This window comes from Hemitrygon akajei, chromosome 2 (genome assembly GCF_048418815.1).
Source record: "Hemitrygon akajei chromosome 2, sHemAka1.3, whole genome shotgun sequence".
Taxonomy (NCBI): Eukaryota; Metazoa; Chordata; class Chondrichthyes; order Myliobatiformes; family Dasyatidae; genus Hemitrygon; species Hemitrygon akajei.
In genome coordinates, this window is record NC_133125.1 from 49603149 (window position 1) to 49616095 (window position 12947).

General features: G+C 42.4%; 1 protein-coding gene across 1 annotated transcript in view; it reads right to left on the reverse strand.

Annotated features, from left to right (window-relative positions):
- The window catches only part of LOC140741711 (A disintegrin and metalloproteinase with thrombospondin motifs 19-like), a 370470-nt gene extending 357761 nt beyond the window's left edge, over positions 1-12709 (reverse strand). The window contains exons 1-2 of the mRNA XM_073072007.1: positions 12442-12709; positions 11714-12189 (exon numbers count right to left, since the gene is read on the reverse strand). Coding sequence (XP_072928108.1) covers positions 11714-12189; positions 12442-12505 — 540 coding nt within the window. The 5' untranslated portion in view covers positions 12506-12709. The remainder of the gene's footprint in view (positions 1-11713; positions 12190-12441) is intronic.
- Positions 12710-12947: the final 238 nt, after the last annotated feature.

Below are 12947 nucleotides of genomic sequence, written 5' to 3' on the forward strand. Positions count from 1 at the left end.
AACATTTGTTTGTCCTCTGTTGTGCAACAGCTCATGGTGTTCGGCATGGAGATAGTTCTGGCATCATGTAGTATCTTTCCGAGTTCACTTTCCATTGGCTTCATTGCCGGGCGTGTGGCATGCAAATGGCAGATGAATCTCCAATCAAGTTCTAGTTGCCTCAGCCAATCACAATGCTGGCCCTCCTGCTTCTACCACATGCAAGCTCAGTGTGCCTTGTTGGTTGTCGTATTTCACAGTTATTTATGTTATTCCCACAGAAGTTATCTTTTCTCAAGTACTCAAGTTCTGCTGTACTCACTGTACACCCATGATTGTGTAGCCAAGTTTCCATCGAACTCAATATATAAGTTTGCCGATGACACCACAATTGTAGGCCGTATCTTGGGTAATGATAAGTCTGAGTACAGAGAGGAAATTAAGAACCTGGTGGCATGGTGCAAAGACAATAACCTATCCCTCAACATCAGCAAGACGAAGGAATTGGTTGTTGACTTCAGAAGGAGTAGCAAACCGCACGACCCATCTACATCAGTGGTGCGCAGGTGGAACAGGTCAAAAGCTTTAAGTTCCTCGGGGTGAATATCACAAATGACCTGACTTGGTCTAACCAAGCAGAGTCCACTGCCAAGAAGGCCCACCAGCGCCTTTACTTCCTGAGAAAGCTGAAGAAATTTGGCCTGTCTCCTAAAACCCTCACTAATTTTTTATAGGTGCACTGTAGAAAGCATTCTTCTAGGGTGCATCACAACCTGGTATGGAAGTTGTCCTGTCTAAGACCGGAAGAAGCTGCAAAAGATCGTGAACATAGCCCAGCACATCACACAAACCAATCTTCCATCCTTGGACTCACTTTACACCGCACGCTGTCGGAGCAGTGCTGCCAGGATAATCAAGGACACGACCCACCCAGCCAACACACTTTTTGTCTCTCTTCCCTCTGGGAGAAGGTTCAGGAGCTTGAAGATTCGTACGGCCAGATTTGGGAACATCTTCTTTCCAACTGTGATAAGACTGCTGAACGGATCCTGACCCAGATCTGGACCATACCTTCCAAATATCCGGACCTGACTTGCACTATCTTACTTTCCCTTTTCTATTTTCTAATTATGATTTATAATTTAAATTTTTATTATATTTACTTTGATTTGTACTTCAGGGAGCGCGAAGCGCAGAATCAAATTTCACTATGATGATTGAACGCTCTAGTATCAATTGTTTGGTGACAATAAAGTAAAGTTCTTAGTTGGATATCTGCAGGCTTCTGTTTGGTATCTTTGAAATGCCTTTGAAACACATTTTGTGGAATGACTAAAACAGCCTAACCAGTATCCAATTGCGTTTTAATTCATTTGCCGTTCACTTTTGGCATAAGCCATATTGCTTGTTTCTGTTCATTTTCACACTGTTAACGTCAAAGCTACACAATCCTTCGTCACGCCTATCATTATGAGATTTTTCATCAACACGCTGCAGATTAGTGTTCTTTTTGAAACTGGAACTTGAAATTTTATCCTTTTCCCTTCTCTGTGCAGTCCATTTATTTCTGTCTGCTCAACATGCTCTTAGAATGTATCCTCTGTTTTGCAGCCTTTTCTGCAAGTTTTGCCTGTAAGCTTTCATATGTCTGCAGTATGTAAGCCCTGCCACAACAGTTACAACATTTGCTCAGCCTGGCTGCTTTCTGTTTAGATGATACAACTTTGTTCATGCTCAATTTCACTCTTCTCTGTCTGCGGTTTCCAGTGAAACAGCAATTTCCACTGCTCTTTTAAATGGAAGCCGTGCTTCAGTTAAGAGCCGTTTTTGAATGCTTTCTTGTAAGATTCCACAAACTAAGTGATTTCTCAGTGCTTCATTAAGCCTATTACCAAATTGATAATGCAGAGCTAATCTCTTCAATTCAGGCACATAAGCTAAAATGCACAACCCCTTCTATTTGATTTCGCTTATGAACGCTAAAGCATTCTGCAATCAACAATGGCTTTGGTTCTAAATGTTCCTGCATTACTTTTACAAAGCTCATTTCTGATGGATTGGTTGGAGCAAGGCAACCACATGTCACGTGATAGCATAATGACATGTGATTATCATATTTTTACATATAACCTGTAATTAATTAAACAAACAAGAATGCTTAATCAAACAACATATATACAAGATTACTCAAATATTATTAAAGTATCAAATAAACAACACTAGTGATATTCAAAATAATTTTCCATAGCTCTGAGAGAAAGAAAAGTTGTTTTGAATTGGATTTCCCATCTCTTAACTAGTTGAATGCAGTTTCAGTCAAGCTCACCTGCTATCAAAAGCTCGTAACCATCTTGACATTAAGAAAAGAGATGATCTTCAATTACCTTTAACCAAGTTGCAACTAGATAATCAAAAACTTGTTAGTTTGTACTACTCACAAAGATATCACTAAATCCCAAAGTAGTAATATTAAGGACATTTTCATTGCTTGGTGGAAGAATGTTATGGATATTATAATTAAAGTGTCCTAGTCAGAGCTTTGGAACAGTTTTATTTTTCATATACACCTAGAACATTGCATTTAACATATAAAATACTTATAACCTGTTAAAACATAAATATTGACAGTATATTAGAATAATTAGTACAGTTGATCAAAATAAACCATTAGCAGCTAAAAGAGGCTATGGAGGTGGGGGGCAGACACCAAACACCACATAGACAGCATGTTCAAAATACTTCAACTTAAAAGAGTGCCCAGTACAAAGAAAATGAAGAATTTGATTTACCAGGATGCAAAATAACAGCAACAGATAGTGGATGTGGCAGATATGCCGGTGAGTTTAGCAGACGTGAGCATTCTCAGCCATTTACCCAGTTTATAAGTAGAAATGTTTCTAGTTTAGCTAATATTATTGAGAAAGGTAGTGCCACTGCTGGTGATAGAGATAGCATCTAAAACTTAGCTGAGTCTATTAACTATATGTCTCACAGAAGACATCATGAAAAACTTGACAGGACATTTTAAGCTGGTGATGCCAGTGATTTTCAAGGGATATAAATTTATATTTTACCAGGCTCCAGAAGAAATGTCTGGTGAATACATGGTCAGGCTAGAGACAAAGGTGGGGACTGCAGGAATGCTAAGGACAACATTGGAAGGCTCTAATGTGGGGATATAATGTTTAAAGAAGTGCGTAGAATGACCATCAGCTTTCAGATGGTGCATAAAAAAGAGGCGTTTTTTTCTCAGGGCACAATTCCAAGGTGCGATCCGGAAACAAGCCCATAGAAGTGGTGACAGAAGTCTTGTTTTCTACATTGCCAAATCATGTGGGCAATTCATGTGGGTTTAGCAGATAACTCACGGACCAGATGAGCAAAAAAGGCAAAGTTCAAAGTACGTCTATTATCAATTACGTATTCTATATGCAACCTTGAGATTCGTCTCCTTGCAGGCAGCCACAAAACAAAGAAACCCAATAGAACCCATTTTAAAAATGATCATCAGTACAACCAATTTTTTTTAAAAAACAGCCAATATGCAAAATAAAAGCAAAAAAAAGTAAGCAAATAACATCCAGAACTGAAGTTCACGAAAGTGAGGCCACAGTCACGAAGCCAGTCACAGGTGATCCAGAGCATGTTGGCTGCAGGCCACAGCATCATTTCAGCGGAGAGACTGGTAAACCTCACAAGCAGCGAGCTGAACACTGGCCCATCCCACACGGCCGGCCCCGACACCCTGAGCTTTTCAGTCTGGCCTGGAGCTTGAAATCAACCAAAAGCAGATTCTTCTTCACTCTCAGATGCAAGCGCTGCCATTTTGATACACCCTGAGGCCCTGGACCCGCCACCTCAATCTGGCCGATACTCAACCGTTCCAATTCAGCCCAGCACTTAAATCGTAAAACCTTAGTTTGTTCCTCACTCTTAGGCCCAGACCCCACCACTTTGACTCTACTTCACCTTGGTTCTGCCGCTTTTAATCACCTCCAAGTCTGCTCCAGCAGCCAAACATTAAATCAGTCCCGTCCTCAGGCCCAGGCCCTACCTCCTCAATTCAGCCTGTACACACCATGTCACAACCATCCTGCACCTTCAAGACCTCAGAGCAGACCACAAAAATGCCAGGTCATTCAGGCTCGACTCCGAAAGGGAAGCTACAGGTTATTGACCATTATCAAGAAAAAAATGTGACTAATAAAGTAGTTAATAGTTGTCTTTGCTGCCAGCCAGTGATTGCTGTGCTTCATCAGTGCCATTTTGAACCGGTAAAAATGGAAGGAGGGTGATAAAAAAATCTGTAGGATGCAAGAGGCAGGGGGCCTTGCCAAAATATGATCAGAGCCACCAGTCTGGAGAACAATTATTCAAGATGGTCCAGTACTGCAATAGCAACATGGTGTGAATCCTTGCCTGTGAAAATGATAATCCCTGCTTACTTCATCAGTGAAGGATAAAGGAGAATGAGACAATGTAGAGAGAAGCTACAGAGAGTTGTAAACTTACTCAGCTCCGCCGTAGTATCCAAGATATTTCAAGGAGAGGTGACTCAGAGAGGAGGTGTCCATTAGTAAGGACCTGCCCGCCCCCCAATCACCCAGGACATACCCTCTTCTCATTGTTACCATCAGGAAGGAGGTACAGAAGCCTCAAGGCACACACTCAGCGTTTCAGGAACAGCTTCTTCCCCTCTGCCATCTGATTTTAAATGGACATTGGAACCTATGAGCCCTACTCAACTTCTTTAATTTCTGTTATTTGTACTACTATTGTTAATTTAATTACTTAATATACATATATATACTTGATGTAATTCAGTGAGGGCAGATGTTTGGGAAATGGGAGAGATGCGTTTGAGAGTAGAGTTGATAGTGGAGGAAGGGAAGCCCCTTTGTTTAAAAAAGGAAGACATCTCCTTCATCCTGGAATGAAAAGCCTCATCCTGACAGCAGATGTGGCGGAGACCGAGGAATTGCAAGAAGGGGATGGCATTTTTGCAAGAGACAGAGTGGAAAGAGGAATAGTCCAGGTAGCTGTGAGAGTCTGTAGGCTTATAGTAGATATCAGTAGATAGGCCGTCTCCAGAGATGGAGGCAGAAAGATCAAGAAAGGGGAGGGAGGTGTCGGAAATGGACCAGGTAAATTTGAGGGCAGGGTGAAAGTTGGAGGCAAAGTTAACGAAGTCGATGAGCTCAGCATGCGTGCAAGAGGCAGCGCCAATGCAGTCGTCGATGTAGCGAAGGAAAAGAGGGGTATGGATACCGGTATAGACTTCGAACATGGACTGTTCCACAAAGCCAACAAAAAGGCAGGCATAACTGGGACCCATATGGGTGCCCATGGCTACACCCTTGGTTTGGAGGAAGTGGGAGGAGCCAAAGGAGAAATTATTGAGAGTAAGAACTAATTCCACTAGACGGAGGAGAGTGGTGGTAGAGGGGAACTGGTTAGGTCTGGAATCCAAAAAGAAGCAGAGAGCTTTGAGACCTTCCTGGTGGGGGATGGAGGTATATAGGGACTGGACATCCATGGTGAAAATAAGGCGGTGGGGGCCAGGGAATTTAGGATCATTGAAAAAATTCAAAGCATTGGAAGTGTCACGAACATAGGTGGGAAGAGATTGAACAAGGGGGGATAAGACAGTGTCAAGGTATGCAGAAATGAGTTTGGTGGGGCAGGAGCAAGCTGAGACAATAGGTCTACCTGGACAGGCAGGTTTGTGGATCTTGGGTAGGAGGTAGAAATGGGAAGTGTGAGGTGTGGGAACTATGAGGTTGGTGGCAGTGGATGGGAGATCCCCAGAGCCGATAAGGTTGGTGATAGTGTGGGAGACAGTGGCCTGGTGCTCCTGAGTGGGGTCATGATAGAGGGGTAGATAAAAGGAGGTATCATCAAGTTGTCGCTGTGCCTCAGCAAGGTAGAGGTCAGTATGCCAGAATTTCCAGCATCTGCAGATTTCCTCGTGTATGCTTTTCAAAAGTTCCTGGAGTGGGTATTGCAGAAATTTCTTTCAGCAGAGACCATGAGAACAAGATATCAAATGAATGAATTAATTAACTGATCTTATATAAATAAAATGATAATGGCTTACACTATTTCATTATCTTTTAGTAGGGCACACAAGTTTAAGTACCTTATAAGCAATTATACCATGTGATATAACTTTTAATAGATTGTTGTACATAGCTCTACCATAAATCAAAAATCACTGCTTTCAGTAAAGAGTATTCTGTTATAGGAATCACTTCTGTTTATTAGGTACAAAATTAATTGGCCACTGGGGGTATATGAGGTGAAAGAGCTAGATTTATAGAGGATCATCATCAAACTGAGCTGTTTGGATCAAACAGCCTGTTTCCACATTATATATAATTTCTGTACTTTCAATGCAGCAAAACAAAAGGCTAAAGTATATTTGCTAATAAAAGATGAGTCGAGTGCTGATGAAAGAGTTACAAGTTGCCATGATATTTGTTATGGAGGTAAAGTGAGGGAACTGCACATTTTCAGAACACTTGGGCTATTGAAAATGTATACCAGAAGTGCAGGGGTCTTAGTGAACCTGAGTTCCCAGGCCTGATCGAAGGCCCAAATGACTTTGTTTCCATCTGGAATAGAAATTGGCCAAGTGAAGGATATCCCATTTTATTGTAGTTTCAAAAGGGACTGTAAAAGTGTAAATGCTTTATGTAATTACTTGTCCATCTTACAAATCACAAGTTACACTCATTTAAAAAAAATCCAAAGTTATTTTCTACATTCACACCTATTCAAGTACTATAGAAAGAAACATAGAAAACCTACAGCACCATACAGGCCCTTCAGCCCACAAAGTTGTGTCAAACATGTCCTTACCTTACCTATAGCCATCTATTTTTCTAAGCTCTATGTACCTATCCAAAAGTCTCTTAAAAGACCCTATCATATCCGCTGCCTCCACCACCATTGCCGGCTGCCCATTCCACGCACTCACCACTCTCTGCATAAAAATCTTACCCCTGACATCTCCTCTGTACCTACTCCCCAGCACCTTAAACCTGTGTCCTCCAGTGGCAACCATTTCAGCCTTGGGAAAAAGCCTCTGACTATCCACATGATCAATGCCTCTTATCATCTTATACACCTCCATCAGGTCACCTCTCATCCTCCGTCACTCCAAGGAGAAAAGGCCAAGTTCACTCAACCTATTCTCATGAGGCATGCTTCCCAATCCAGGCAACATCCTTCTAAATCTCCTCTGCACCCTTTCTATGGTTTCCACATCCTTCCTATGGTTAGCCGACCAGGACTGAGCACAGTACTCCAAGTGGGGTCTGACCAGGGTCTTATATAGCTGCAACATTACCTCTCGGTTCCTAAATTCAATTTCACGATTGATGATCTCTTTCATACAGCCATCAAAAAATGGATGTAAGAGTAATCATATGACTTCTCAGTAATGCCGAGTCTATCTTGCTCTCTATCATCCATAGCATCACACAGCTGAAACTAGGCGATTCCAGGATACAATGCAACATTGTGTTCTGCTGGTCACTAAAACTGCAATTCACCACTCAGTGAGTGCTCGGGAATGTCGTGCAGTGTTTCGATCTCATTAACTCAGAACAGTGAATTTGGCCATGAAATTTCTAGTGGAAATGGGCAGCTGGTTAATGGAGGGAACTGGATTTTACACAGACTGCTTATAATTTCATGCCTGGTTCCAAGCAGCGAAGAAGTTAATCAGTAGCAACAGCAAGTTGTCTAATGCTTTCAAATTTCATTTCACTGATACAACTTTAGAGTACATTCAGTCTTTCTGTTCAGGTAAGAACTTCTGGGCATTCTGCTCTTGAAATGAAATTCAACCTACTAAAAATTGGGACATACAATGAACATTTGGAATTAATGCAGAAGGTCCACAATTGCCTACACAGGATGACATATGCAATCGCCTGCCAGTAATGAAAGACAGACTGTTTAGGAGTCAGTGGAGTGCTCATCGTACCAACATTCATATGACTAAATCCAACTGAATGACCTTCACAGGCTGTGTACAATGTACTGACCAAACAAAAATGTTTTAGTTACTGATCCTAGTGAATATTTGGAAGATTTTATTGTCACCACTAAGGACATATCCTACTCTCTCCTGTAAGATAAGCCATGCTAAGAGAGATCTCTGATTACCTTAATCTGCTAGACAAATTTAATACCCTAGCATGTTCAACCAAGGTAATGTTTTCTGGATTAATTAATTTATTGATTTCTCTTTCTGGAAGGAAAAAGAAAGGCTAATGGCATGTTCTCATGACAACAACCATTTCCTCAAACGTCAGCAAAACAAAAGAACTGGTTATTGACTTCAGTTAAGAGTTTCAAGTTTCTAGTGTGAACATCACCAATAAACTGTCCTGATCCCACCACATCCATGGCCAAGAAAGTTCACTAGCACCTCTACTTCCTCAGGAGGTTAAAGGAATTTGCAACATCCCCTTTGAACCTAACAAAGGTTTATCAATACACAAGAGAAAGTATCCTGTCTGGACGCCACATAGTTTGGTCTGCATCACTGTTCTACCCATGACCACAAAAAGCTGCTGAGTTGTGAACACAGCTCAGCAAATCATGGAAAATAGCTTCCCCTCCATGGATTTTGCCTACGTAATCAAAGATCCCACCCACTTCAGACGTACTCTCTCTCCCCCTTCCCCAGACTCGATTACACCTTCTATCGACTATTAAATGTTCGCTACTATGATAAAAGTGATTCTTGAGCTCACAATCCACCTCATTGTGATCTTGACCTTACTGCCTACTTGTACTGAAATTTCTCTGTACTGTAACACTTTATTCTGCACAGTTATTGTTTCACCTTGTACTACCTCAATGCACTGCGTAATGAACAATATGCGAGGCAAGCTCTTCAATGTATCTCAGTACATGTGATAATAATAAACCAATTTTCCAATTTGCTGGAATCTGGAGCAACAACTCATTTGGTTAAACGGCATCTGTAAGGGGAGAGGAATTGTCAATGTTTTGGATCGAAATCTTGCAGCTCAAAATGCCAGTGATTCTTCACACCGCGACACCCCCCCCCCCCCACCCTGACCCCGATGCAGTTCAACTGTTAGGTTCCTTCCTCAGTCTCTTAGTTTGAACTTGTGCAGTTTCTATATTTAGTTACCGATTTCGATTGCCAGTTTTACACATAGCAAAGGAAAATCTACCCCCACAGTACTGAAAAATAGAATGTTGATTCTGTACAAGAGGACAGCATGACCTCAAGACAAACCAATGGTCAAAGCTCATGGAGGTATGAGAACTTCTTCCTCTCTTCTGTTGCTGTAAACTTCATGTGGCTCATACCCCACGTTTTTACCTGTTTTCTTCATATATAATTATCAATCATACCATACCAACTATTTTCATTAAGTTCAAATAAAATACTATACATAATCATTTGATATCAAGGATTTGAATAGACTTGCTGCCAATAATATTGTAGAAACACTGCACATGTGCCAAATGTGCCTCTGGGGTAAACCTATTTGGAATAAATAAAAGAAGAATTTGATCCAAGTGTGCTTAGGGCTCACACATTAACATAGAAGTTTCTGCATCACTGTTTCCAATCTTTGGTTACAAATCCATTAAATACAGGAAACACTTATCAGATCTAAAAAAGATGCAATAAAAGGCAGCATACTATACTGACAAATGTGGAGTGGTATTATAGGACAATGTGGTAAACCACGTCAAAGGCTACAGAGAGGACAAGGAGGCAACACGCATCATGACCCCTCCCACTGAGATTTGAACTTAAAATCCTGATGGAAAGATGCTGAAGATGCCCATGGAGCTTGGAAGAAACAAACCATTCAAAGATATTTTTTGAAAGGAATATATGGAATGCCCAGGGGAAAAAAGCATTATAAAAACAATGTATAAGATAATGTTCTGGATGAACTCAGCAGGTTAGGAAGCCTCTGAGGAGAGGCTCTTGACATTGTGGGTCAATACCCTCCAGCTGGATGAATGATGGAAGGGAGAAAGCCAGTGTAGAGAGGTGAGTGGAAGTGATGGAGCAGGTGCTGGCAAACAGTAGATGGATCCAGGTTAGCATAGGCGACAGTCAGACTGGAAATTGTGGCAGAGGCTGGATACAGATAGGTGGATAAAACAAAGGGCCGCAGATGATGGAATCTGAAAGGAAAAGAAGGCTCAAATTGGCATGGGAACAATAGAGGGAGGCTATTCACTGAGATGAATTGTGGATGATTGGCAGATGGGACGGATGGAGGATGGGGAAGAAAGAGGTCGATGAGAGACTGGGGTGGGTGTAGGAGGAACTGGTTAGATCGAGTGGGGAGAGAAAAGGCTCAGAGGGGGAGCAGGTTACCTGAAATTGGAGAACTTGGCATTCATGGCCTGGAGTTGTGCACTACCCGAGTGGGGTAAGAGGTGTTGCTCTTCTTGTTTGTGTTTAGCCTCACCTTGTCAATAGAGGAGGCTGAGGACGGGCAGGGTGGTGTGGGACTGGGGACTGGGAATTAAAATGGCTGGCAAAATGGAACTACAGAACACCAGGGGCTCAACAAGAGGTCACCTGGTCTGTGCTGTGCCTCACCAATGGAGAGGAGACCACATCAATTACTAGATGTGATAAATAAGGTTGGAGGAGCAGTGGGTGACTATCCTGGAAGGACTAATTCAGGCCCTGGATGGTGGTGAGATGTAGGGACATGTGTCACACCTCCTACAGTCCCTGGGCGATGCCTGGGGAGTTACTGGTGGCAAAAGATGAGTGAACCAGGGAGTCCCGGAGTGCACAATAATTCAATGTCTCTTCACTGTTTTTGTGCTTTTGAGATCTGTAAGTGATGCTGAAAATATACTCACAGAAGTGAACATCTACACACATACAATAATGTATGGGTGGTGTATTATGTTTGGAAGTTGTATAACGTTCTGTGCTGGACATCAGCGAAATGCCAAAATGTTTTCTGGTCACACCAATGCAAAGGAAAATTCACTGGCAATATTTTCACCTACATAAAAGATAGAAGTCCAAATAAATGACACGGGCATTGCCGAACGCTGTAGTTTGGAAATTTGCCGGTAGCTTTTTGAACTAACTTTTAGTAATGAATAAGGGGATCCTGGAGCCACGATGGGAAGATTAAAAGCAAAACCCACACACATGTAACGGGAGCATCCTGTGTGGATTTCAGGAGACTAACAACTGGGTCGGCTTGAACCCAATACAGATGCGCCTCCTGTCGGTCCAATCTTCAACGAAAGCGCAAACCTAAGGGGTGTGAAATTGCCTGGCCCGGATCACATCGAAGTCATTCAAGGAGGGCAACATTCCCGCACAGCCCTAACAACAGTTTTGCAAAGAATTTCAGAACGGACGTGGTGTTATATGTCAGAATCACAAACAGTTGCCAATTTCTATTTTAAAAACAAGCGATGAAGGAAAATTATTTGAAAAAGTGCAAGCAGTTAAATAACTTCTTTAAGAAAATGGTCTCATAAACTACAATGCAAAAAAAAAATCAGAATTTTTTTTAGGGGGAAGTAAACTTATTCCAAAAAAAGAAGCTGACCTGTATCGCATCCTCACCAAGGTTACAATTATTAACATTTTATTATTTCTGCGCTGAAATATTGTGCCAAATGCACTGGAATTGTCGGCAGCGGGCCAGTGAGTATCAGTGGTATTTGACAGCTGTGCACTTACCAGACCCCCGCAGGTGCTGAAAGAGGCGAGGGAGCCCCTGGAGTTGTGCACGAAGCCGCTGTAGTAGCAGGCGTGTTCGGCGCGGTATGAGCGCACCGAGATGTGGTGCCGGCTCCCGCGGCTGTGCACGGCGAAGCTACCGGAGAGGAAGCGGCTGTCCCTGGTCAGGCTCAGGTACAGCTCTCTGCCAAACGCCGGGATCTTCAACTGCAGCCCCGGGGGAGAAGGCGAGGAAGCGGGCGAGGTGGAGGATGAGAGAGAGGCGGCGGCGCCGCGGTGGCCGGGCGGGGCAGGAGCCTGCAGCTCCCGCGGGTAAAACTCCTGCGACTCGTACTCGTCCCCGTTGGAGATGGAGCGCACCTCCCGGGATGTTATCCCGGGACCGGTTGCCGGATCACCCCGTACCGGATACGCTCTACCATCCTGAAGAACGGCCGGAAAAACGATCTCAGATTCTTCTCGGAAATTCTCGAGACCTGTGTGGAGGGAGGAAAATAAAACTGTTAATGCAAAAATAATATTTTTAAGGATCAGGAAATTTTACCTCAGAAGACTTACTGCAATCATTTTGAGTCCTGTGGATAGAGTACTGTATTTTAGTATAAAATGTAATTGGGTTAAAAACGAATTTTCCTAGAATGTGTAGAATCAAACGCTGAATTTGATGTTTATTTTAGAGAAAAAATCCTAACTTAATGCAAAGCAAGCTTCAATAAAAAGTTACCTACCTGAAACTATTGCATCCGTGAAATACAGTAGATACAAAATATTGGAAATGTGACTCTGCAGCATTCTTGTATTCCCTCAGTACCCTGTATTTAATGTTAAAAAATAATTCTTGTTATAATCAGCAACAAAAAAAAAAACCCTCTTTGGGTTAAGAATGAGAACGGTGAGGCGTTGGCTGTTTCTAGATTCCTTGTATTTTTTTTTATAGGTTGAGGAAGGCTGCTCTTATAGTAATGAAATGTACTAGTCAGAGAGCGGCTGCTTCCCTGTCTGTCTCTCTCACTCACTCGCTCGCTCGATCTCACATGGTTTGAGTTTCCGAATGAATGAATTCGAGTCCCGCGGAGCTGAGCTCTCACCACACACACACACACACACACACACACCAAGGGCTTCCCCCGAACTGCAATCCAGCCCTGATTGGTTACAGTAACTCACACAGTGAGTATATGTGTGTGGATGTTCGTGCAAGAGTTTAATACAAACAAAGCTTATGCTTTGTGTA